This window comes from Ambystoma mexicanum, chromosome 12 (assembly GCF_040938575.1).
Source record: "Ambystoma mexicanum isolate Mex_15411 chromosome 12, UKY_AmexF1_1, whole genome shotgun sequence".
NCBI lineage: Eukaryota > Metazoa > Chordata > Amphibia > Caudata > Ambystomatidae > Ambystoma > Ambystoma mexicanum.
This window is the reverse complement of record NC_090936.1, coordinates 927,236,616-927,263,502: the sequence shown is the minus strand read 5'-3', so window position 1 is coordinate 927,263,502 and position 26,887 is coordinate 927,236,616. Positions and strand designations below refer to the sequence as shown.

General features: G+C 45.0%; 1 protein-coding gene across 1 annotated transcript in view; it reads right to left on the bottom strand.

Annotated features, from left to right (window-relative positions):
• Positions 1 to 26,887, bottom strand: part of CFAP54 (cilia and flagella associated protein 54) — a 3,669,934-nt gene that overhangs the window by 2,889,950 nt on the left and 753,097 nt on the right. Inside the window, exon 10 of the mRNA XM_069629416.1 lies at positions 25,627 to 25,719. Within this exon, the coding sequence (XP_069485517.1) occupies positions 25,627 to 25,719 (93 nt within the window). The remainder of the gene's footprint in view (positions 1 to 25,626; positions 25,720 to 26,887) is intronic.

Genomic DNA, 26,887 nt, shown 5'->3' with positions numbered 1-26,887 from the left:
AACTAGCTAAGGCTGCTGACTTGTGGGTTGCCAACAGAGAATTCCAATAACTCCAATCCAAAAGAGGGCCCCAAACATAACCAGGGTAAGCCACAAGGTAAACCGAATCAGGCTAGTGTACCATCTGGTTCCACACCAGCAGATGGAGGTCAGAGCAAATCCCCATTCCAGAGAGCATTTGGGGAATGCTTTGTTTGTGGGTTGCCTGGCCATATGAAAGGAGATCCCAAGTGTAAGGGTAAACCTTCAGGGATCAGCACTGTCTCCTTAGCCTTCTCCCAGGTGGATGAAGTACCTATGACCAGTGGAAACTTTCAGCTACTAGCTGATGAGCCCATGAGAGTCTCAGCTAGTGTTTCTTTTGTGTCCTTGGGTCTTTGGGAACAACAGAACTTAGATGTCTATAACTCAATCCCAGATAATACTAAAAGGTATTACAAATATAGTGTTCTTGTCAATGGTCAGGAGACCCCTGCCATCAGGGTCACTGGAGCCAGCATAACTGTGGTTGATGATTTTTTTTTCAAAGTGGAGGATGTTGCTAAGGCACCCAAATACTTAACCAAGTTAGCTGGATGCCCTGTGCAAATGGTTCCCCAGTTACCAGCTCTCATCCAGTGTAATGACATGACTGTCAGAATACCTGTAAGTGTGCAAAATAACGTACCTGGGAGGGTGCTACTGGGTAATGACCTTAAAACTCTTGGAGTTGTGTCCAGTACCCCCAGACCCCCCAGCAGGAGGAAGCAGGAGCTCACAAGGTCTGCAAGGGAAAGAACCACGAGAGGCTCTCCTGGGGACATGATAGAGGAAACTATCACCCCAAGTCCACAGGACTTACTTCCTGCCATTGCAGGACAAGACAAGACAAAGGGGAAACCTAAGTCTGCCAGCAAGAAACCAGCAAGCACTCCTGTGCCCAGAAGGACATCTCTGAGACTGTCCAAAGTCACATCTGTGACTCCCACACCAGCTGAGGCGGAGTGTGAGGTTCAACCCTGTATGGTCATACTAGATACTGAGGAATCAGATCTAGAAGAGGATCTTACCTTGGTAGGAGATCTTGACCCTGTTGACCATCCTGAACTGCAGTCTTTACTGGCAGAAGGTGGACCCAACAGGGCAGATTTCAGTAAGGGACAAAGAGAGTGTCCTACCTTGGAAGGTCTTCGCCAACAGGCCACTTCTCAGCTCAATGGGACTGAGCCAGGGAAGTATAGGTTACACTGGGAGGATGGCTTCATCTACAGTGAACCAACTGAGTCAACCCCTGGAGACTGCAAAAGACTTGTAGTACCTCTAGTGAACTGACTCCAGTTTCTGCAGTTAGCCCATGAGGTACCTCTGGCTGGTCACTTAAGTTTTAAGAAGACCAAAGAGAGATTAGCTCTGCACTTCTACTGGCCTAAGATGTGTACCGAAGTAGATAAATTCTGTAGAAACTGCCACACTTGCCAAACCTCTGGCAAGAGTGGGTCCAAGAATGTGGCACCTTTAGTGCCTCTGCCAGTGGTGGGAATTCCTTTTGAGAGGGTGGGGATTGACATTGTTGGTCCTTTTGACCCTCCCACGTCTTCAGGCAACAGGTACATCCTGGTTGTAGTGGATCATGCCACTAGATTTCCTGAAGCCATACCTATGAGGACTGTTACGGCTCCAGCTGTGGCTAAGGCCCTACTTGGTATTTTTCCCAGAGTAGGTTTTCCTAAGGAGGTAATATCTGACAGGGGATCAAATTTTATGTCCCACTACATGCAAACCATGTGGAAAACCTGTGTAGTCACCTACAAGTTCTCAACTGCCTAAAACCCCCAAACCAATGGGCTGGCAGAGAGGTTTAACAGAACTATGAAGAGCATGATAGGTGCTTTAGAAGAACCCCTTAGACGAAAGTGGGACCTTCTACTGCCATGCCGTCTCTTTCCTTATAGAAAAGTCCCTCGGGAGGGAGTAGGATTCAGTCCCTTCAAACTTCTCTATGGCCATCCAGTCAGAGGTCCATTGGCCATGATTAAGGGTTGGAGAGTGCTCCTTCCCCCAAGCCAGTCAGAGTGTCTGACTATGTGATAGATCTCTGGAGGAGAATGTCACCCATGATGGCAGAGGCAAGTGATAACTTGAGGGCTGGTCAACCTCTGGTCAAACATTGGCATGACCAGAAGGCTAACATGGTTGAGCTTACCCAAGACCAGCTTGTTCTTGTTATGGTCACCACAAGGGAGAGGGCCTTGCAGGACAAATGGATAGGACCCTTCAAGGTTGTGGGTAAACCTGGAGAGGTGAACTATCTGGTGGACTTAAGCAATCCTAAGGAGGCTCCCAGAGTCTTTCACACCAACCGTTTAAAGGCTTATGTCTCTAGACCTGACATAAGAGCTCTGCTTCTAGCTTCAGCTCAGGAGGGGGAGGAGAGTGAACCTCTGCCTGACCTCCTCAGAGGCTTACCTTTAGATGAGCAAGTGGAAGGAGTTAATCTCTTTTACAGTCTCACCTCTGACCAGCAGGATGAGTGCAAGTTACTGTTAAATCAGTTTGCCTCCCTGTTCGAACTTTCACCAGGCTTGACCCCTTGGGGCCAGCATGACATACACACTGGTGACTTTTTGCCTGTCAAAAGCAGGGGGTACAGAATGTCAGACAATATCAGATCCCACATAAGGAATGAAGTCAACAAGATGCTTGATCTCGGGGTTATGGAGCCCTCTACTAGCCCATGGTCTAGCCCAGTTGTGCTTGTACCAAAGGCAGGATCCAAAGAGTTGAGATTCTGCGTGGACTATAGAGCTCTGAATGTAGTCACCACGACTGATGCCCATCCTTTGCCTAGGACAGATGAGCTGGTGGACAAACTTGGTGCAGCCAAGTACCTCAGCACATTTGACCTAACATCAGGCTATTGGCAAATAGCCCTGACAGACCATGCCAAGGAGAAAACTGCATTTTCTACCCCAGCTGGCCTCTACCAATTCAAGGTGATGCCTTTTGGATTAAAGAATGCACCTGCTACATTTCAGAGGATGGTCAATCAAGTTCTGAATGGGATGGAGGACTTCTGCATGGCATACTTGGAAGACATTGCAGTGTTCAGCCCTACATGGAAATAAACATATTGAACACCTAGGCTATGTATTGCAGGCTCTGGAACAGGCCCATCCAACCATAAAGGCAAGCAATTGTCAAATTGGTCAGAGTTCAGTGGTCTACCTTGGACATGAGGTAGGAGGAGGTAAAATACGGCCATTGCCTAGCAAAGCACAAGCTGTACAAAACTGGGCCACCGCTACTACTCAAACCCAAGTGAGAGCCTTCTTAGGTCTCACTGGGTATTACAGGAACTTCATAGAGAACTATGGGACCATAGCTTCTCCCTTGAATGTCATCTCCTCTACCAAATTTCCTAAAAAGGTCAGGTGGAATGAGGAGTGCAATCAAGCCTTTGAAGGTCTAAAGAAAGCCCTTTGTCAAGCTCCAGTCCTAAGAGCTCCTGACTATCACCAACCCTTCATTGTACAAACTGATGCTCCAAATTTTGGTATAGGTGCAGTCCTTAGTCAACTGGATGAGAAAGGTAGAGACCACCCTATTTGTTTCATCAGCAGGAAGTTAAAGGACCCTGAAACAAGGTGGGCAACAATAGAAAGATAATGCTTTGCTATTGTGTGGTCACCGAAGAGGTTTAGACCATACTTGTATGGATCTACCTTCATCATTCAGGCTGACCACCAACCCTTGAGATGGCTGATGCAAATGAAAGGGGTAAACCCAAAGTTACTCAGATGGTCAATCTGCCTCCAAGGATTTGAATTTTCCAATGAGCACAGAGCAGGAAGTCACCACCAAAATGCTGATGGTCTCTCTAGGATGTTAGTAACCGACTAGAGGTATGAGAACCATCCAGGAGTGGATTAAATCTTCCTGTCCCTTAGTCCGTGGGGGGAGGGGGCGTGAGTGTTAGGGAGAATTCTCATTTCATGGCTAATTTCCCTTACCTAGTGAGTCCCTCAGCAGCTTTGCGGGATCTCTGGAGTTGTTTCTTTTCCACTTGGTAAGAGTGTGAGCTTTTCACCACTCTTACTTGTATTTTGCTATGTGTTTTTACAGGTATTTGGGATTGTGGGCTCTGGAGTACACCACTTCAGTAGCCCTCTTCTTTGTGTGCGTGTCACACAGCACCTTCTGTGCGGTGGCACAGGGTTGTCGTTCAGACTTCCCACCGACTCGATTTCTGAGGTGACTACAGTCCCCCAGAAAAGGATAAAGTTACCATTAACTTTACTTAGTCAAAACTAACCACAGATCCAGTACACCCCATCTTACATGGAGTACTGGAAGGGTTAACTCATAACTCTTTATCTGTACCTCCTAGAGCACTGGTTCGCTCTTTTAACATTTAGACATGGCTGGTGGCAGTGGTATCTACCCTAAATTTCTAGCGCGGTTATCTTATATAACCGTGGTAATATTGAAGGCTATTGTGTTAGCTTCAAACTTAAACCCGCTTGACCAAATCCTTTTTTGTTTGGCTCCGGTGCGGTTTATTCGCCATTTCTTTTTGTTAAACTCCTTCTTGTGTTTTATTTTGAGCAGCAAACTAGGTTTGCCTTCTTTGTTCACTGTCTTTTGGCGGGCTTCTACCTAGAAGCCCTCCTCAAGGTGCCTGGGTGTCTAGGTGGGCTGAATGTGAGGGAGGGGTGTAGTCACCCCCTGCACAGGGTATCCTAGGAAATCCAAGTCGCACTTTGTCATGATTGGCCAGGGTGGTTGTCCGGGCTGGACAACCCCCCGCTAGATGATTGACAGCCAGGCTGTGTGAATAGGGGTTTTTCGTATAAAAGGCAGGTCTCTTGGGCTAGAAGTCAGAGAGTCGCCACTGGAACTACAAGGAACCGAAGAGAAGCGGAGAGAACAATGGCTGCTGCAACTACCCCATCCTGGTGAAGCCCTGCTGCAGTCCAGTCCTGAGCTATCTAACCTTCAACGACTAAGAGGAGATCCAGTCCGGAGTCTTGTTCCCTTGAGCCTAGTGGGAATAAACAGCTCATTGTCCACAGCCAGAGGATCCTCTTCCTTGGTCGAAATCGCTGCACACAGCTGTAGTGGTCCGGATAGCCATTTGAAAAGCCTCTCCTGTTTTTAAGGAGCGCACCTTTTATTCGTTGCCGCTGTTGCCGGCTTCATCCATGTGTGGTGCAGACCCCGTTCAGACGTCCTCCTTCACAACAAAGCTTCAGGAATCGTGGGTCTGCGGGAAAGCAACAGGAACAACTGCCAGGGCACCAGCTGCACCATTGGAATAAAGTACTGTGTTCTGCTTGAGGAAACTGGGTGAACCTCTTTTTTTCATTTCCAAGGCTTGCCCTTGTCTTCCCTCCTTCTTATAACTTTTGCTTCCGAACATTGACAATATCGAAGTACTCTTGGCTACGTTGAATCGTGAACTATCTGACTGTGTGATCTTCGGCAACAGGCCCCCGGTGTCACTTGACCCTGGCTCCGGCCCTTTGACTTTTGAACTCTTGAGTGTTTCTCGATTCTGTCTGCCTAACGAAAATATAGCCTGTGATTTTTGCCTCCAACTCCCTCTGGGTATCTCAGGTGCCAATTGTGTTTTTGCCCCTGTAACATTTCATGTCACGGATACGTGATTATTTAGTAGACCGAACCGTTTATTTAGTAGACCGAACTGTCAAAAAGTGATCGCAATCGTATTCACGGTAACGTGTTTTGTTCATAACACTGGTTCATTCAAACACAGGGTACTTACCTTGAGACATACTGTACACAGTGAATTGGTTAGTTGTAGTATATTTGACGTGTGGTTTGTGTTTAACGTTAATAGAAGGGTTGTGTTTATAACGAATGGTTTAAAAATAAATGTACTTACATTTTTCTACCTGAAACCTTGAGTCAGTGTTTGCTTGAGTCACAGTAATTGTGGTCCCTTTGTGTAATCTCTGCTACTACTCATATACTCTTGAGATAAGCCTGGCTGCTCCGCCACTGCTACCACTCTGACATAGTAGTACATGCTTGTACCAAAGGTACAACTTGTATTGCCACCTGTAGTCTTAATTTTGTGTAGTGGTCCCTAAGGGAACTGCACAGGATTCTGCCTAACACGGATGGTGCACAGAACCGACAAGTTTTGAAGGTAGATCTTCCTTTAATGCAATAACTTTCATTGGTTTTTAACAAGTTCTGTCTCATTCTGAGAAAAATGTCACTGGAGGCCCTGTCCGGAAATTTATTTAAGTAGCATCTTTGAGGATTCAATTTTGTTGGAATCAAGGGTAAATTTGCCGCTAGGCTACTTTGACTTGCTTTCTCTGTTTTAATTCAGTCGTGTTCGAAATGTTTTTTCCTGATTCTTAAAGGATTAGAGATCAAGTCCTGTTCTGAGCAACCAATTTCCATAAGCGTTTTTTGATGGTTTATGACCCATTTATTTAGTACCGTATTTGTGTTTTTGGAGATTTCATCATGGATCACTTCAAATATTTGTGCACAGAAAGGAGGCAAAGTTTTCCGATACAAGTTTAACACCTTCCATTCAACGATTGCTTCCAACGATGTTAGGGCCAGTTCACTTCTAATTCTCACCGTCCCAGCTGAATTGGGTACGTTTAAGATGGATCACCAGAATTTGCTCTCCAATGTAGGCCATATTTCAGATGGCTTAAGGATTAGGCCTTCCGCTCCATATGTTATAGTAGGAACCACCTCGTCTCTATAGAAATTGACCAGGTGGTTCCTACTATAACTAGGGCGATGAGAGAAAATCTTCCAAATCGTTTATCTATCAACCGACCCTGTGTTATCAGGTTTGTGATCTTGCTCTTTAAGAACTCTTGTCCCGGTGACTCTATAGAGCTGCTATTAAAGATAATTGCAAGGTATCTGATGGAGTCCACTTCGTCGATCTTTTTGTCACCTTGAAACCAGCTTGGTTTGTTCTTTCTCTGTTTGGAGTTTCGAAGGCAAATGATTTTAGTTTTACTTTCATTTATCTCCAAGTTGTTTTCAAGCAAATAATGATGGAGGCTATCTAGTTGCCTTTGGAGGCCTACTGCAGTTTGATGAATCATGATCAGGTCATCCGCATAGAGGAGTCTTGCTAGTTTTGTTTTCCCCAGATTAGGGGGGAATGATCTTATTGATGGTTCAAAGTCTGGGAGATCAGAGATGTAAAAATTGTAGATTGCACGGGCAAGAGGACATCCCTGCTTGACTCCTCTCCAAGTTGGAATTGGTTTGCTTAAGAGACATCCTCTGTTCACTCGAACTCTAATCGAGGTTTCGGAGTGTAGTTGCATTAAAGGGTCCAGAATCTCCTGACGGTAGTTTCGCTTCTGAAGTTTTTGCCAGCGTCTTTGTCTATTTACTTTATCAAAGGCTTGTGTTAAATCTACGGAAATGATGTATAGTATGCATCTCGATTGGTGGCTTTGTGCTTTTAAGATGTTTAATAGCACAATATTTGCAGAGGTGCCGATGTTCCGTAGGAAGCCTGTTTGAAACGTGTCAAACCAGCCGTTAACCGATGTCCAGCTATTAAAGTTGTTGAGTACAAAGAATCCATAAATGTTACCTATTACATCCAGTAACGCGATTGGGCGATAGTTTTGAGGTTCATCCTTTTTGCCCTTTTTGTAAATGGGCACAATCGTGGCCGTCTTCCATGAACAAGGTATCTGTTTTGTTCTACAGATTTTATCAAAGACAGTCTTTATGAAAATTGCCCAGTCTTCCAAATTTTCTTTTAACATTACATTACCTATGCCATCGGGGCCTGGGGCTCTTGATGTAGAGAGATTTTGTATTTTTAGTTGTATCTTTTCTAAGGTAACACCCAGGTCACATTGTTCAGCACTAAACTTCGTCACTGGATTTGGAAGTATTCCCACATCTTTGAATAATGACAAAAAGTGTTGTTCCCATTCTGACTCACTGACATAGTTCTGTTGCGTGTCATGGACAGCTTGTTGGTCTTCTTTGATTAACTGCCAGAAATCTCTTGAATTTCTCTTTGCCAGGGCTTAAAGCATTTTCTCTGCATCATTCTGGAGAACTAACCTCCTACGTCCCGTTACCCAGTTTCTATATTGTCGGGCAGCGTTCTTGGCTTCCAGTTTAAGTTTCTTTGAATTGGATCTGGATGCAGCTTTTTTTAAACGTCTGATGATTTTGCATTTTTCTACTAGGAGCTCGTCATACTGATGTTGTGGTGCTTGCTCTGTCATTTTCCCATTTGGTTTTTTAGATTTGAAGTGGTCTAACATGCCACAAAATCAGCAAGGTGTGTGTCTGTTGTCACATTCTCACTACATAGTGACAAGGCGTATTTAGTTGTTATTGATTTTATGTCATCTGATTTCATCCATAATCGATTACCTTGGTTGTTCACCTCGGTATCGAAACCCAACATTTGTCTTTTGGTTTCAAGTCCCCTTATAAAGGTCACTAATCTTAAATTGTGGTCACTGTTTTTGGTTTGGATGATCTCATGCATTGCGATATAATTTGTCAATTCAACAGAGACAAACACATGATCGCTATCTGCGGCTGGGTCTCCTCGTCGCCATGTTGGAATAGCGAGTTTAGTCACTGGGCAATTCTGCTTTGTAGAGACCATATTCCTCAGCTTCATAGCTGCACACCATCATTTTCCTCTCCGTTCTCGCAATGGGTTTGTTTTGTGTTCTAGAGCAACAGGATTAGGAGGCCCACATGTGGCTTTTAGCTCTCCGGATAAGAATAATAATGGGATATCATATTTCAATAGAGCCATATCAATTTTTGATATTAAAAGTTCCATAAAATCGCTATTGGAAATCAACTCCAGATTCCAATAGCAATTGAAAATAATCAAGTTCTTGGTGATTTGCTCATTCTTTGGTGGTTTCATCTTTGTCCAATCAGCTCAAATTACCAAAAGCAAAAGGTCACAGATCAGTACTTCCTGGACAAATAGACCTGAGCCAGACTTTATTGCTCTTAAGAGCCCAGAACTGGGCTGACCCTTTGGTCCTTTCTTGGCTGGTGCCAACCTGATATCATAACCGTCCATAAATGGGGGGGTGCACAGCCATGTTTCTTGAAAACAAAGGATATCAAACTAATGAGATTTAGATTGCTTGGTGCAGTCAGATGTTTGAATCCTCTTGTATTCCAAGAACCTGTTTTCAACACTTTAGAGTACATCTGGGTTTTGGTTGTAAGCCCGTTATCCTGGAGACCAATACTTTTGAATTGCTATTTGGCCTTTTGGTGGACTTTTCAGATCCATTTTGATGACTTCTCTTGAGTTTTATCTTTACTCATGTTTGCCTTGTCCATTGTGACCAATTTTTCTTCGCCTGGTTTAGTAGGTTTAAAGGTGATCTTTATGGGTAACCTAAGTGTCTCAATCTGATTGTTTGCCATATGGGCTGCTTCTGGGTGTTGGTTTTCCAGGTCATCAGTTAAAGCTTCTGTAAATCTAGTTGCCGGGGCCGAATTTTGTCTAAAGAAGACATCTCTGGTGTAATCTTTGTTATTTTCTTCTTCCGTGATCAGTTTTTTTGCATTACTCATTTTAAGGTCTGATTCTTGGGGGTTCGAACTGGTTTCAGTTGTACAATCATTGTCTTTTTTTGTTGTTATGGATGGTTTGTCTTTCTGTTGTAGTTTAGTCAGACTATCATGGCGTCTGTAAAGTCTTAAGTCGAATCCCAACTTTCGGAGTTGGGAATTCTAAGAGTGAATCTATCACTGCAGGAAATTTGATATGCAAATAAACTGAATCGGTAACATGTTTTTCTCCAAATTCCACGATTTGGATGTCATTCGTGGATATCAGTCTCAGATTCGGTACGCAGTAAAATAACTGCAGGATGGCTTTGCGGTTCAGAATCATATTGTTTTTTTCCCCCCAGGATTCTAGTCAGCTTTATAGATCTCATTTGTCATGACGGTTGCAGGGTGTGCCCTCTTTTCTTATATCTATTTTCACTTGGTTCTGGTGTACGATCGGTTCTTCTTTCTTTGCTGGTAAACTTATCCAATCTTTTACTCGAATCATGACGCTGCCTATAGGGGACCAGTTTGTTATACCCTTTGGACCTCCCATCCTCTGTGTGATGATGGGATTTTTCTGCGCTGTTAGTCACGGTTTTAACCCAGAGTACCTCTATATATTGGGTTTTTACCTCTTTTGTAATCCACTTCTGATGGAGTCTTTCTCTTTTTTTCTGACAAGTTCCTGAATGGAGGCGAAGACACACTAAGTGCCTTGTTTCTGCAGGTTGATTTGGAATTCAGAGTGTGAATATCACGACTCTCAGTTCGATGTCTGTTAGTAACGTTGTTTGATGGCCTCAAGTTTTGTTTTATCAGTGTTACAGGATCAAGTTCTTCAAGTTCGGAATTTTCAATTGAATATTCTGAAAGGTCTAACAAATCGACTGAACCTTCCAGGTTACAATTTGCTAGTGTGGTTCCTCTTCTGTGGACCGTTTGTTTTGGTACCTCCTCTGCGACTTCTGTGTCTTTGGGTGTGTCCGTACCGGTCATGTCTGAGCCATCTCGGGTCTCGTGTCTTCTTAATGGCTTGTCGGAGTCCGGTGCAGGCATGATCACATCATCACAATTTAAGGCTGTGGTTCGTTCTCCTCTGATGTTTTTCACGTTTTCCAAGATAAAATATTCTTTTATGCTTTTATCTTGGGATAATCCCAAGGGTCTCAGTTTCACTCCTGTTTGTGACACTGAGGGAGCAGTTCTTTTGTTTCTCTGTTTGGTGTTACCTCTGTTGGTCGGGGTTGATAGATTCAATTGTTGATCGCTTGCATTTGTCAAATCTGTCAGGGGGGCTCTCTCATCGGTGGGTTTTCCCCTAGAGTGCTTGGGGAGCGATACCACATCTGTGTTATGTCTAGGTGTTTCCTCTTCTGTGATAGTTTGAGAGCTCCCCTCCATTTTTGAATTGTTTTGATTCCTTTTAGTTTCCATTGCTAGCACAAATCCTTCCAAGAATTTAATTTTGCTATTCATTATTGCAATGATTGAGGTTTGATCTTTTAAACTTTCATGTATTGACTCATATAACTTGGTGAATGGTGCCAAAGCTATGGTCACTGTCGACATAATTTACAACAAATCAGTTTTCCTTGTATTCTCACCTGAGGCTTGGTCACTTAACCTCCTCGATGTAGGATTCTTTAAGGGTGTTGGCTCTTCCATAGTTCCAGTGAGGGGTGGTCCAATAAATGAGGTATTTGTTTTGTTTTGTATTCCACATTTATTTTGGAGTCCCATATCCATGACGTTGTTAGTTACATTTGTCATAGGTATTTCTCTTATTGGGGATATTTGAAAACTGCAACTTTTCTGTGTTTCTGAAAATAGGTCTTTAGTATATAGTGAAGGTCCAGAGAATCCTTCGCTTGCAATCCCAGGAGTGATTTCGTAGGTCTTTATGTGGACTTCTCCTGGGTTATGTTTGTCTGGACCTAGTCTACCATTCATCACCATTAATTTGTCTGAAATGGTGTTTGTAAAAGTTATGCTCTTTCTGGGAGTATCCCGGGTCCAGGCATTTAGGGACGTCTTGCATCGTATTCCTTGGTATAGTTTGGTCTTTTAATTGGGAAGGTGGATTATTATCAGGACCTGGAGTGGACTCACCATGACATATCGTTTGTGAGCTCTGTGTCTGCGAGGGTTGAACTTTGGCTTTAGTAGGTTGGTCGTTACCAGGCAGGATAGTAAGATGTTGTGTTGCCTTTTGAATCTCGATGTTTACATTTTGTCCAATGGGAGCTGATTGGCCAGTTGTTTCTTTTGCAGTGATATCAATCGCCATTTCCAATAGCTCCTCATCCGAAACTTCGTGTGGTCCCAGGGATTCACTTTCTGCTAAATCTTGGGTTGTTAGCTTGTGCTTAAGAAAACAGTTCACCAGATTACCTGATAGCAGAGTTCATTTGTGTATGATTTTCCTGAAGGTACATGAGTTATATGACGTTGTGATATCCACGACAGACCCAATAGCTAAGGATGCTTTTCCCGTTTGTGAAGGGTCTTTTCTCTTGTCTTGCGAGTTTGACTGTATAGTAAAAACTATTTTTTTCTGATCAGCTCCTCTTTTTGTTTTTTTCTATTAGCAGCAGCTTTCCTTGTTCTGGTGTAAATTTTTTTGAATTTCATACACAGGATTTTAGTGTTCTTTTTCTTTCTTGAGTTTAAGTTAAGATGGTTTCCCGTGGTTGGCTTTGTTGTACCTTCAAGAGATGAGGCGTTAGGCTGCTTCTCAGGTGCCTCTAGTTAAACTACTTGCCCTAAGGGCAGAGTATCTGGGTGAACAATTGGAGTCATTAAATGAGCTTTGTGGTTCACACCATGAGAACCGGTATTCTGCACAGGTCCGTTCAAATTAGTGGAACAACAGTGGTGCAGATCAAGATCCACGCCTTCGGTTAGATACTGGCGTGTATTAACCGGAGGAGTCGCAATGGGCAGGTTGCGTGGTACAGGGTGTATATCTGCCAAAACATTTTTTGAGGTATTTGGGGTTTCACAATCAAAATAAGGTGTCAGTGGCATCTCTCCATGCGTGCCCAATGCAGATAGGTCTTTTGAGTCCACTTTGTCAGGCACAGTCTAATCTTTATTGTTTGTGATTATAATTAGGTTGTTCACCATCGTCTTTTGTTTTTGATTTAGGGTAGGGGGGCTTTTATCTGTCTGTTCTCCCCCTACCTCCTCGTTTGATGTAGTTAGTAGTTGTGATGTTTCTAACTGGTGAACAATAGGAGCAGAAGGCTCCACATCACCTGTCGAGTGGGGGTACTGTATGGCGCAGTCGGTACCTACCCCCGACAAAGTGCCCTCACCGTTCCTTTACCCCTGCGTAGGGCCATCAAGATCAAGGTTGGTACTCACAGAGCGGGGGGCAGATGAAATGTTTACACTGAGGGGTGATTGTGTTGTTCACTTACCTTCCATTGTGGGGGATGTGTTTTGTTGATTCAAGGCCCTTTACATAACTGGCTCCTCATGGCGCCTCTTCGAGCTCCGCAGGAGGCGGCCTTCTTCCATTTTGGACCTCTGTATGTTATTCCCTTTTTCGGCGTGCGGTGTCAAAATGTCAGAATGCACTGTCGCATTCGCTCCTGGATAAACCAGGAAAACCAGCAAAACAGCAAAAACAGCATACTGCAGATGCCCTTCTCACGCAGCGGGCTTATGTGCAATGTTATAAGCAGTTGTCAACAAGAGATGTGGCTGTTAGGGGGCAAATTTGGTCTAATGCAATGAAAACGCGCGATTGTATTATGCTAAATGGCGCGGTCGGTGGCGACATTCCCGCACAGCCAACGTGGCACCGCAAGTCCTCCCATAGCATTATTGATTACATATGAGTTTCAAGAAACTTTGAATTTAAGATAATAGATCTGCATATCCAAATTATGAAAAATAGTGATCATGACTTAATGAGTCTCAGCTGTTTAATAGAATTGGTTAGCTCGGAAACCTTGTATAAATTGCCTGTGGAAATAAATAGTGGAGGAAATAGACTTAGAATAAACGTTAGCCAGATTGGATCCCTTGCCAATAGATTTATGAGGTCTATGCACGGAGTTGATAATATACCATTGCTAACTGATTATATAAGTGCAAATAGTCAACAGAGGCAAAGTGGACCTTGCCACAGACATCTGTATAGCATTGTCATGCATGAGAAAAAGAAAGCCTGGAGAAGAGACTTGAGATTCATCACAAAAAAGAATCCCAGGAATAAGGTGCTGGATGCTGTGAGATTAAGAAAGTCCATCTATAGAAAATGGGCTATATCAGATAGAACTATTATTGAACAAGATCGTGCAGAACTGATGCTGGAACTTCTGCTCACAAAGAATACTAGAGAAATTTGGCGAATATTGAATATAGGCAATGCTAATAGCTCAGAGTCGCCCCAGAATACCATCTCAGGCGATGTATGGGTAAACCATTTTGCTAGAGTGTTTGTGAGACCGTCCATAGAGCCAGAGATACAATCCAACTTGGGTGACATGCACTGGGCAGTTGAAATGTCGTACAGTGACATAGTACAAGCGATTAAGATACTAAAGGACTTGCGCGCAGCCGGACCAGATTTGATCAGTAACGTAATGCTCAAGAAGAATCCGACAGAATGGGCCCATTTTATTGAAAGGCTGTTCCTGAGCATTGCATTGTCAAAACAACTGCCCGAGTCGTGGTTAACAGCAATAGTGGTTCCTATCCATAAGAAGGGCAGTTGGGATAATCCTGATAACCTTCGACCTATTGCCCTGCTAGATTCAATTGGTAAAATCTTTGGCTCACATCTGCGATTGAAGCTGGTAAAATGGGTGCAGGCGGCTGGCATCTTAGATGTACGACAAACAGGTTTCACAAAGGGTGTTGGCGTCAATGTAAATCTTTTGAGTCTCACAATCTTAAAATTGGAAGCTCTGAAAGCAAGAGGCAAAATTCACATAGCGTTTATTGACATGAAGCAGGCCTTTGATAGTTTAAATCGAGGCCTGCTTTGGACCAAATTAGTAAGGTGGAATTGCCCAGTAAACCTTCTCGACCCAATTATGGCCCTTCACTCGAATACCTTGATTCGCGTGCGACTCAATAAAAGTGGGGAATTGTCGGACACTATATCGACGACAAAGGGCGTCAAACAGGGGTGTCCCTTGGCCGCCGATCTGTTCAAAATATTTTTGGCCGACATGCCCAAACATCTTGACCAGGTGCACCATTTCTCACCCAAAATAAATCAAGTTCCAGTAAGATGTATTATTTAAGCAGATGACCTGGTCTTGATAGACAGCACAAAAATTGTGTCCATTGGAGACGTTAGCAGTAAGAGAGATAAATCTTTTAGGTGGGCAGTTGGTGGTCAGTGCCTGTCCTCTGTAACATCTATAAGATACTTGGGGGTCCAGTTCAACAATTCTATCTGCGAACATCAGTGGGTGAAAGAATTGAAATCGAAGATAGCAAGGCTTGCACTACAAGGGGCAAAGATAAATATAAATTAGGCAAATTTTCTATATCACCGGTATTGGTGTTTTATCTGCAAAAAGTCGTTCCTGTAATAACTTTTGGAGCAGAAGCAGGTTGGAATAATAACGAGCAAACATGGAATATACTGGAAGGGTGCTTCTGGCGCCATGTGCTTAATCTTCCGCAATCTGTATCGATGACGATATTAAGACATGAACTGTCACTAAATTCACTGCATAGCCAAGTTGTATGGAAATCAATTTCGGTAATGCGAAAGATGTCTCCAGAGAACCAGATGCATGCTTATCAAATCTTCATAAACGACTGCGACGATAAAAGCGCAAATTTATTCAATCAATGGTGTCACAGACTACTGGCATTTGTGGATGCAGCGGATATTAGTAAATATGATCTCTTAACCCGCCCACAGCATGCAAAAAAGAAATTTGAGTCTTGGGCTTGGATAGTTAATATAGAAAAACGGGAAAAGCTACGTTCTACACATTGTTTGGGAGATGAACAAAAAAACGAAATAGCCAGTCGGGTTATTTGTTGCACTGCCCATCTCGTTACAATCGTGAGCAATTTCTGAGATTTCGTACAAACACACTGAAAACAAAGGATATCCTGTGGCAAAGAAAGGACAAAACGACAAGGGACAACCTATTCCATTTCTGCTATGTGTCAGTCGAATCGCTAAAACACAGAGTAATTGAGTGTGAAGAAATCCGTAATCTACGCTCTATACATTTTGGGCAGTCTGCTCCTATTGAAGACGATATGGCAGAGTGGCTGTTAGGCAGAATCTTGTGCAGTTCCCTTAGGGAGCACTAAAGAAGATTGGAGCACTACAGAAGATTAAGACTACAGCTATGAGAAATAAATCCCCTTTGGTATCAGTCTGTACCACAAAGATTTAGTTGGTAGCTGTGGCTAAGCAGTCAGACTTATCTCAAAAGGGAGATGAGCAGTATTCAGGGTTTACACAATAGGACTACAATACTACGGTTCAAGGAAACACTGAACAAAGCTTTGTATTAAAAAGAATATATACATTTATTTTACACACTTCTAGTTAAACACATTAATCACAGTTAATAAAGCAAGTTAAAATCAGTCAAGAAAAGGATACACAACTCCCTAGTTAAATTGTAGATAAGTTGAGCCAGAGTGGAAACTGAGCAAAGCGGCACAGTGAAAACCAAACACAAATGGCACTCTAGCAATTTCTCACAAGGGAGGGAAGGCACAAGTTATACAGGAATATCTTCTTACACACCCTAGCAACACTTCCCATAAGTTTGTGAACAATTTTAGGAAAGGCAGTACTTTAAGTTATATAAGGCTTAAAAGAAAACCAAGCAAAATGGCACTTCACAAGTTTTAAAAATGGGAAGAAAAAAGGTGGTTATAAGAAGTAGGTGCACCAACACAGTTCTAGTTGAGAAGCAATCTAGAGAAGGCAGTTCTACGAAATTTAGCCAGAGTCTATGGTACAGGTCAAAGGGCCCAGGAGCAAAATGTTCTTGTAGCTGCAGTCAAGTCTTTGGTTAACGATTCGAAAAAGGTGGGTGCAGAAGGTGAAAGACAATGTTAAAGGATAGGGGCGGCCAACCGAACCGGTAGGTAAAGAATTTAAAACACCTTTAGCACTACCACGCGAAAAGGGCGGCCTGGCGGAACAATGAACCTTGAAATGTAGAAGAGGCTTCTGCGGTGGCGGTTGTTCTTGGCAATTCCTGCAGTTCGGGTGATCCAGCAGAGGAAGAGGGACTCTCGTCGTGGAGGAAGGTTTGAGTTACTGCACTGCCCAGGGATTAAACCAGTCGCGGTGCTGCCCAATGAATAAAAAGGGACGCTCCTTTAAATCGCGGTCCGGGGATATTGGTACCTGGCTATCCGGTCTCCGAGTACAGGGTACTGGCGATTCGACCAAGGCAGGTCCAGGAAGGCAATTGGCAAACTGGTTGGCCCCACCAGCTCAAGGGAAGAAGGCTCTGGCAGAGGAAGATCTTCTCAAGTCGCTGGAGAAAAGTGGTAGTCGTTGCAGATGTCTTCAGCTTCTCTCCTCTTCGGTTTCTTAGTTCCAGTGGCAAGACCCCCATTCATACAGCCTAGCTGTCACTCACACAGTGGGGTGGCTCTCCTGGCGGGAGAACCCCCCAGCCTATCAGGGCAGAGTGCGACTTGGGTTGTGTAGGCAACCCCGTCCAGGGTACCTATTCCCCCTCCCACACATCCTGTCTACCCCAGACTTAGTGGTGCCGAGAGGAGGGCTTCTGTGAAGAGGCCCGCCAAAAGGACGAACAAAGGATCCCCGACCTGGGTTAGGATTATGTAGAAAGACACGAGAAAAAAATATTATTAAAGTTCTGGCAATGAAAACCTACCGGAGTAAAGTTAATATTAAAATAAACCGGCGGTATGTTAGAGGCTGTCAGTAAAAGTGGTAGCCTCGAACAATGGGAAAATCCCACAAGGAAATATTTCCGGTCGAATATTTACGGTAGTAACCACTGCCACCAGCCAGAAACTTCTGAGAGAGGGACTGTACGGTACCCCATCGAAAATGAACGTTAGGGAAAAACTATTAACCCTTTCCAGTACTTCCATAGTAAAATGGGTTGTACTGGTTTAGTTCATAAGTATTGCCTTGTAAAGTCAATGGGGTCTTTACATGCCTTGGGAGACAGTAGTCAGTCCCAGGGTATGGAGTCTATGTTTGGGGGCCGCTACGACACCCCTGTGGTACGGCACAGAGGGTGCTGTGTACCACACATGTTAAAAAGATGATCCTATGAGGGTGAGAAAAACCCCATAGACCTAAAACACACACTGGCAATCTGTCTAAGAGTGGGGAAAAAAGGGTTTCACTCTTAGCAGGAGAAAAAAATAAACCCTTCAAATCCAGCAAAGCTGCTGGGGAACTCTATAGGTAAGGGAAATTAGCCTTAGAAGAGAATTCTTCCTAAGAGGTACTTCTTCCCATACCGGTCTCTCTTCGCAGGGCCCGTGGACGGGTTCTTCAGAAGGGACAGTCCCTCGTCCCAGATGTCATCCAACAGCAGGACTGAGAGTACGGTCTTCCTCCTGGCCTCTCGCCTTTGATAAAGGAATCCCTCTTTCTTCTGCTCTTTGGGGCATAGCTGGAAGAGCTCCGAGGCCCTGGCGATCATGGCCTGAAACAAGCCAATTTCATCGGGAGGGGAAGCCCGGGGAGGGGATGACGGGAGATCTTTTCCATTGTCGTCACCGTCTCTGTCCCCGTCTCGTCCCTCGGTGGAGGGGATGGAGGTGAAGGATGGAAGGGCGGGGGAGGATGGATCCCCCTTCGCTTGGATGGTGGGCTCTCCGATGGTCCAGGTGCCGCTGGGTCGTCCACCGGAGGCAAGGACAACCTTGTCCTTATTTCTCTGCACAGCGTGTGCAACGCTAACAAGATGTCCTCCGACCTGTCCGCAGGTGGAGGCAGCGGTTGCGACGGTAGCCTCGGCAGCGGTGTAGAGTCCTCTGGCTCTTCGTAGATCTGCCTTTCCTCGCCGTCTCCCCCGTCGCATTCCACGTCCGCCTCATCGAGGTCCTTGCTGTAGGCCCTGACCTCGGCGAATCGCTTGTCAAGAACTATATTGAGTCTGTTAGGGAGAATTCTCATTTATGGCTAATTTCCCTCACCTAGTGAGTCCCCCAGCAGCTTTGCTGGACTTCTGGAGTTAATTTTTTTCCACTTGGTAAGAGTGTGAGCTTTTCCCCCACTCTTACGTATGTTTTGCCATGTGTATTTCTCTGTTTTTATGATTGTGGAATCTGAAGTACATCACTTCCGTAGCCCCCTTCTTTTTGTGTGTAAACCAGCACCTTCAGTGTCGTGGCACAGGGTTGTCTTTGAGACTTCCCCCGACTCCATTTCTGAGGCTGACTACAGTCCCCCAGAAAAGGGTAAAGTTGCCATTAACTTTACTTAGTCAATCTACCATAGATCCAGTACACCCCATCTTCCATGGAGTACTGGAAAGGGTTAATTCGTATCCCTTTTTATCTGTACTTCCTAGAGCATTGTTTCGCTCTCTTAACATTTAGACTTGGCTGGTGGCAGTGGTATCTACCCTAAATTTTCTACCGCGATTATATTAGATAAATGTCGTATTGTTCTTGGCTATTATATTAGCCTCGAACATAAACCTGCTTGACCAAATTGTCTTTCTTTTGGCTCCATTTGGGTTTATTCGCCATTCTTTTTGTTAAAATCCTTCTTGTGTTTTACTTTGCGCTGCAAACTAGGTTCGCCTTCTTTGTTAACCGTTTTTTGGCAGGCTTCTGCTCAGAAGCCCTCCTCAAGGCGTCTGGGTGTTTAGGTGGGCTGCACAGGGTATCCTAGGAAACCCAAGTCGCACTTTGCCATGATTGGCTGAGGTGGTTGTCCGGGCTGGACAACCCCCCTGCTGGGTGATTGACAGACAGGCTGTGTGAATGGGGTTTTTTCGCATAAAAGGCAGGTCTCTTGGGCTAGAAGTCAGAGAGTCGCCACTGGAACTCCAAGGAACCAAAGAGAAGCGGAGAGAACGACGGCTGCTGCAACTATCCAGTCCTGGTGAAGCCCTGCTGCAGTCCTGAGTTATCTACCCTTCAACGACTAAGAGGAGATCCAGTCCGGCATCTTCTTCCCTTGAGCCTTGTGGGGATAACCAGCTCATCTTCCACAGCCAGAGGATCCTCTTCCTTGGTCGAAATCTCTGCACACAGCTGTAGTGGTCGGATAGCCATTTGAAGAGTCTCTCCTGTTTTTAAGGAGTGCACCTTTTATTCGTTGTCGCTGCTGCCGGCTTCATCCCTGTGTGGTGCAGACCGCCTTCAGACGTCCTCCTTCACAACGAAGCTCCAGGAATCGTGGGTCTGCGGGAAACCGACAGGAACAACTGCCAGGGCACCAGCTGCACCATTGGAATAAGGTACTGTGTTCTGCTTGAGGAAACTGGGTAAACCCCTTTTCTTCATTTCCAAGGCTTGCCCTTGTCTTCCCTCCTTCTTATAACTTTTGCTTCTGAACATTGACAATATCGAAGTACTCTTGGCTACGTTGAATAGTGAAGTATCTGACTGTGTGATCTTCGGCAACAGGCCCCCGGTGTCACCTGACACTGGCTCCGGCCCTTTGACTTCTGAACTCTTGTCTCCGAGTGTTTTCTCGATTCTGTCTGCCTAACCAAAATATTGCCTGTGATTTTTGCCTCCAACTCCCTCTGGGTATCTCAGGTGCTAAGTATGTTTTTGCCCCGGAGCATTTCATGTCACAGATACGCATTTATTTAGTAGACCGAACTGTCAAAAAGTGATCGCAATCGTATTCACAGTAACGTGTTTTGTTCATAACACCGGTTCATTCAAACACAGGGTACTTACCTTGAGACATACTGTACAAAGTGAATTGGTTAGTTGTAGTATATTTGACACATGGTTTGTGTTTAAGTTTAATAGAAGTGTTGTGTTTATAACAAATTACTTAAAAATAAATGTACTTATATTTTTCTACCTGAAACCTTGAGTCAGTGGTTGCTTGAGTCACAGTAATTGTGGTCCCTTTGTGTAATCTCTGCTACTGCTCATATACTCTTGAGATAAGCCTGGCTGCTCCGCCACTGCTACCACTCTGACATAGTAGTACAGGCCTGTACCAAAGTTAAAACTTGTATTGCCACCTGTAGTCTTAATTGTGTGTAGTGGTCCCTAAGGGCACTGCACAGGATTCTGCCCAACAGAGTCCTGAAAGCTTGTCCTCAGAGGAGATATCTGAGTCCGGTAGGACTACCGTGCCCCCCCTTTTTCTCACCCAGGGGCTTCACGGGGGTCTTATCGATGGGCGTGAAAGACGATTCCTCCGGCTGGGCAGGGAAACTCTAGGCTCGAGGGTCGTTTCCACTGGGGCCGCCTCTGCGGTCTTCGCCAGGGACGCCACCACTCCCTCAATCGAAGCCTTAGCCTGGTGAATCTGGGCCTTTGCGGCCTTAGGCGCGCCTGAGGCCTTCACCTTAGCCTGGTGAATCAATGCCTCGCTCCCCCTTGGCTTTCTCCATCGGAACCGACCGGGCCTTCTCCAGAAGCTTACCCGGGTTGTCCGATTTCCTTTTCATCGAGCATTGGCTCGTGGTTGACTGCGTCAGTGATGATGCCCCTGGCCTGACAGCTGAGGAGCCCATACCAACAGCACTTCCAGTGCCCGCAGACTTGCAGTGCTTTGCCTTATGTTGGGCCCCCATCGCCAGAGCGCCCTCAAAGGTCTTAGAAGACCGCTCGGATTTTCTCTTCGGAGAAGTACATTGCCGGGGCTCACATGCTGCCGGGCTCTTTGACTCCAGCCAGTCAGCAAGTCGCTTGTGGTGGTCCTTCACAGTACGGGAGGACATGTCCTTGCAGAACACACAGGCCTCCTGGACGTGTGATTTATCTGCGTGCAGGCAGTAGAGGCACCGTGAGTGTTGATCCTCTTTGAAAACGTTCCATAGTCCACATCCTGGGCAAATCCTAAACAGAGGTGTCGCGTCTCCCTTGTCTTCGGCCATGACCATGAGGGTTAGGCCTCTAAGATCTTCTAGAATCCTCCAAAAAGTGAAATTCGATGAAAATTCACCCTTGAGGGGCGTAGAGATTTCCAAAACGGGTCCCCGTTGATCGGAAGATGAATCGGTGGAGCTTGAGGCTCGATTTAACCGAAAAAAGAGTGAACTCTTTGAAAAAACGCAATACGCAGTAAAGTTCGAGAGCTAAGCATGAGGAACCCCAACACTTAAACGTGTGGTAAAATTGGAAGATGGTTGCCAGAGGAGGGGCTTAGATAGAGGGCAGTCACTGGCTGGGGGCAGTATGACCCAGAGACCAGTGATTGGTTATTAGGAGAAAGACAGTTCAGAAACAAAACTGAAACTGATTTTTTCTTTCACCAAGGATTCCCAGCAGGACGACAGGGAATATTCATGAGCATGTGAATCCATGCCGGACCCCATGCTGGAGAATGCCTTATTCCCATTTTGCTCCCACTTCACTGACTCCGCTCGGCAGCATTCTGGCATTTTAGGGAGCATAAAGTTCTTCAATGGGTTGTCCCCGAGGTCAGGGTCTCACCACCTGGCACTCAGGCCCCTTGGCTTCAGTTGCTCACCCATGGGAGGAGCCCTGGCTTGGGCACTACCAGGAAAACTCCCAGCCCGCTCAGAGTGTGCCTTTGTGGTCCACCTTTTATACTTGCTGGGAAAGTTAGGTGGATCAGGTGTGAGTAGTTGCCCAGCCCTGCCTGACCTTATTAAAGGGACAAAATGGAGAATGCTCATAGGAATCTATTGAATATTGATTCCTATGGGTAATCTTCATAGCTCCAACTTGCCTCTTCTTCATCTCAGTCCTATGGCAGCCAAGTAGGGAAATGGAATCATGGGATTTGTAGTGTTCCCTAGTGACTGCGGGTGTATTAGGTAAAACACTGTCAGGAAAAGTGGAATACTCATGTTGCTGTAAAACATGGAGTAACATGTTTAATTCCCTTTTACGGGTTCCCTATGCCTCCCTTTTATCTTGATACCTGTTGGAATTGGGGAGGGGTTAACGGGACAGGATTCACAACAGCCCATGAAGGTGGAGGAAATGTTGGGTAAGGGGGGGATAACCATGACTCGCCTACGGGCTTCACCTTTCCATTCCCTGAGGAATCTCCACCAAGGTGATCGTCCCTTGCTTGTCAACCCCCAGGGTCTGGATCCAAAAGCGATGGCCTGCCCCTGGCCACCTGAGAAGATGATCTCCAGAGAGTAGATAGGGAAAAGTCCTTAGGTTTTTCACAGCACGTAGGATCTCTTCTTTTGTTATGTATGAATGAAATTTCATAATTATGTCCCTCGCTTGGGCCTTCGGGTTCGCCTCAGTGGTCCAACTCGATTAACTCAGTCTAGAGTTATCCCTTGTGCAGCAACTTCCGGGAATATGGTTTTAAAGACGTGTTATACACAGCTTAGAAGGTCACACCCCTCCACTACCTCTGGTGAGCCACGTATGTGGAGGATTTCTCGCTGATGTCTATTTTCCAGGTCCTCTATCGGCATCACCAGGAGCGACATATCTTGCTTGGCACTATCAAGTTCTCCTTGAAGATGAAGGACGTCATCTTGTAGCGACTGCAGAGTTGTTTCCACATCCCTACTTAGGTGTTGCGCTGTGTGCGTCTTGGACTAGTTCAGCAATTGATTTTTTTAATTCTTCAGTGCTGATCTTCATCAGCGCCCGTATGGACTGCATGATCTCCCCCTTCAGGTCAGTTTTAAGGCTCTGAAGGCAGTCAATGAGATCCGCCCTGTAGAGCCCTGTGGATGATCTATCTCTGTGCTGTTTTCTCCATCGCTCCTTCTGCTTTTGCCGTTTCCGAACCTGCTTTCGACAGTTGTTTCACTGCCGCTGCTTGGCCTGGCACAGACCAAAGGGTGCTCAGTGTTTGGTCCCGCGTAGCTCACCTGACTGACCTGTGTTGCGACATCCGGTACCACTGTGCATTCAATGTGGAGACCTTCCCTTGACAGTGTTAGATGTCCCTGAGGTCATCTGCCGCTGCCACCTGGTCACTCACATCACACAACATTCCGGAGTACTGTAGCCGTGAGGTTAAATTGTTTGTCAGCCACCAGCCATAAGCTCACTAGCTCATTTGCTCAGACCTATGTGTGGTGTTTTCACTTTGCTACTGGGTTTTACACTCAGTCGTTTCTCAATTCCCACTGGGTTTTGTCCACCTTCGTAATTCAGCAGTTACAGTGTATGACTGGTCCCTTGCTTCTAGTCAGCACAAGGTAAGTGCTACTCCTTCACTGTTCCTCCAGTGCCACAACTTACCAAGAACAATTAGATGTGTGCCTGTGTGAGCCTCAGAGGATCCTGTACTCTTCCCATTTCGCCACCACTGACACTACAGACTGTAGAGCGGGCGAACAGACCGCACACACTGATAACTCCAATTAAGACTACTAGCCACCACCACTGCTCTAAAGATGTTGCGTGGTATGATGACTGCCAAGCAATGGACCTTTCAGAGTCCTCTCACACTGCAGATACACTGCTGCCTGTGGAATGCACTATGATGAGTCCCAGTTTCAATGGGGCTTCTTAGGAGCCAAGTGTGTTTATTGCGGTTTACTTGCACCATTGGCAATCTCACCCTGCTTATTTCAAGTTGTGCTCCGTGCTTACTGATTGGGAACACCCACTGCTGATCAGTGATGACGACCATGGAAAATTGCTGCCGTTCAACAGCCAGCTGCTCCTTCCTTGCTGTTGTCACGAATTGTGGGGCCACTGGGCCTGGAAGCTCATACTTGGTGCAGGGCTGCTCCGGCATCCCGTGCGAAATAGGGGCCCAGTGCAGGGATGTCCGCGCAGACTCGGGCTCCGGCGCAGAGCCACGCTCCACAAGGTCCCAGACCATGCAGGCAGACACCGTCTTCACTTCTCTCTGGAAGGCTGCACCCACCCGGAAAACCCCCCGCTACTGTCTGCTCCGGTACTCGCCGAGCAACAATATCTCTGCGGGAAAGCACCGAGCCTCACAATCTTCTTTGCTGCACGGTCAGCCCAGGCTCCTACGCAGCGTCCCGCGGCTCACCTCAAAGGGGTGACTTTTTGCCCCCATTTCACCTAACACTAAGCAAAAAGCCTTTTATCTTTATTATTGTTAGGATATTCATTGAGTGTGTACCTAGCCCTTGGAAGTAATAGAGGGCTTTACAGTCATAGGATGAAGTACACAGTGAGGAAAGCCAAGATACAAGGCAAAGGGAGCCAACATCTTTTACCTTTGTACATAAGAAACCCAACTACTGTTTCAACCTTCTCTAGGGCCTTTCCAGAGCACTTCACACCACTCAACAACATTCTAAACTCTGCAACTTACATTTTCTACAACATTCCCCGTTCCTCCGTCACCACTGCGTAGCACTTCTACATTGAAATGTTTTTTATGTACCACAGGTCCGCTTGAAATTTTGGTTCTTATTCTTCAAATCAGCTATATTCTTACTTCCCCCGTATCCACCCCTACTCCCCATCCTGCACTCTCTGCTTTGATTTTTTACTTAATATCACTATTCCTTTCCCATCCTATGCAGCTTCTTGCGTTTTCGCCTTCTCTCTTTCTTGCTTTCCACCTAAGGACTACATGCCCCTGACATCAAGGACATGAATATCAGAGTTCAAACATGCCCTAAACATAGTTTCCTCTCCCGAGAAAGGTCACCTACATTAACCCACTCCATCACACCCAATCCCCCGGAGCCAGTACTAGTATATGACTAAGCCTACCCACTCCTCAAGACACAAAAGCAATCTAGAAAGCAATGCCATATATACAAATGCCATGAACAATTTGTATATATTCCATTGCTTTCTAGATTGCGTTCGTGTCCCCATTATGTTTCATTGCAGCCATTGAAACTGTACCAGAACCCATAACACATAACCATATATTAGGCACACCATCACAGAAATGGTTCCATTTCTTCTGAATTCTATTGTAAAGTGCTTTTGGTAAAAGCACCATCTCAAGTACCAATATAAAACACAAAAACACAAACAAAAGCTTACCTTCCACTGCCAACTGAAGAAGTGGTACGGATGAATTAATCACTTTGGCGGGATCACTGCGGATATTATGTGCTCCAGTGTTGCCACCGCCACCTTGTTAGAAAAACACATGAATTTATTTATTGACACATACAGTGTAAAGACCTTCAGTCACAATACTTATTAAATACCATTTTAATTTGAGGGCATCCATCAGAGAGACGTCAGTAGAGCTCATCCTTATCAGTTATTTTTAATTGATTTTGGAATTGCTTATTTTGTTTAAAGTTGTTATAGCTAGAAGTGTGCCCCTCTCCCCCACTCGTTTCTACACATAACCCACTGGTATGCCAATGTAGGTTCTGAGGAGCCCCCAGTATCTTCGTAATAAACATGTATTCCCAAAGTCCCAGTCGACCTTGCACAAAACCATCTCCAACAGGTTTGAGACTAAAGAATTCACCACTCAAACAAATGAGACTTTCTAAACTTTCATTAGTTAGTTGGAAATGAAGCTACATTGTTACCTACACATTAAGAGATATAAAGTAGTTTACTTCCTATTCCTTTATTCGATGCAAAACAGTGTTACAGAATATTCTTGTCTATTTGCCAATAACCAACAAAATGGGTAAAGCCTTTAACCTAAATCAGAAAAATAAGGCAAGCTGACCTCTCACTGTAACTAATCACAAACAATCATCTCCCTTGATAGATGGTTTAAATGGAAGATATCCCACATTTTGTGAAAAGTAGATCATAATGGCTCCAGATTTAGTTTTGCCTCCTTTCATTTGAGGGCCAGGATATTAAATCATGTGATCCATCAACTATTTGTAGCTGTCTTTTTATTTCAGAGAGCCAAGGTATTCTTGATTTGGTGTCAGACCTTAAAAGATTCCAGACTATTTCCTGAGTAAGAAAAGCCTTTTCATTATACCAAATGGAAGCCCAAAAATGTGTAGGTTTGCAGGTGCAGATACATGAGACAAGCCAACATCCTAATGCATGTTAAATATTGATGTCATTCTTGCTAGTCCCAGCATTTTTGCTAAAACATTGTTTTCTACATTTTGGATTCAGTTGGTTTTTCCAAGGCACCATGTATACTTTACTATATGGTCAATAGATACATGTTATGTTATGTTACTTTGCATTTATATAGCGCCTTATATACCATTGGTGTGGTCTGAAGGCGCTGGTAGGTTGAACGCCCTTGGGAATCGAGGTTCAAAGTGTGAAGCTGGTGTGGCATCCATGTAATAGCTGCTTCTTAGCGGTA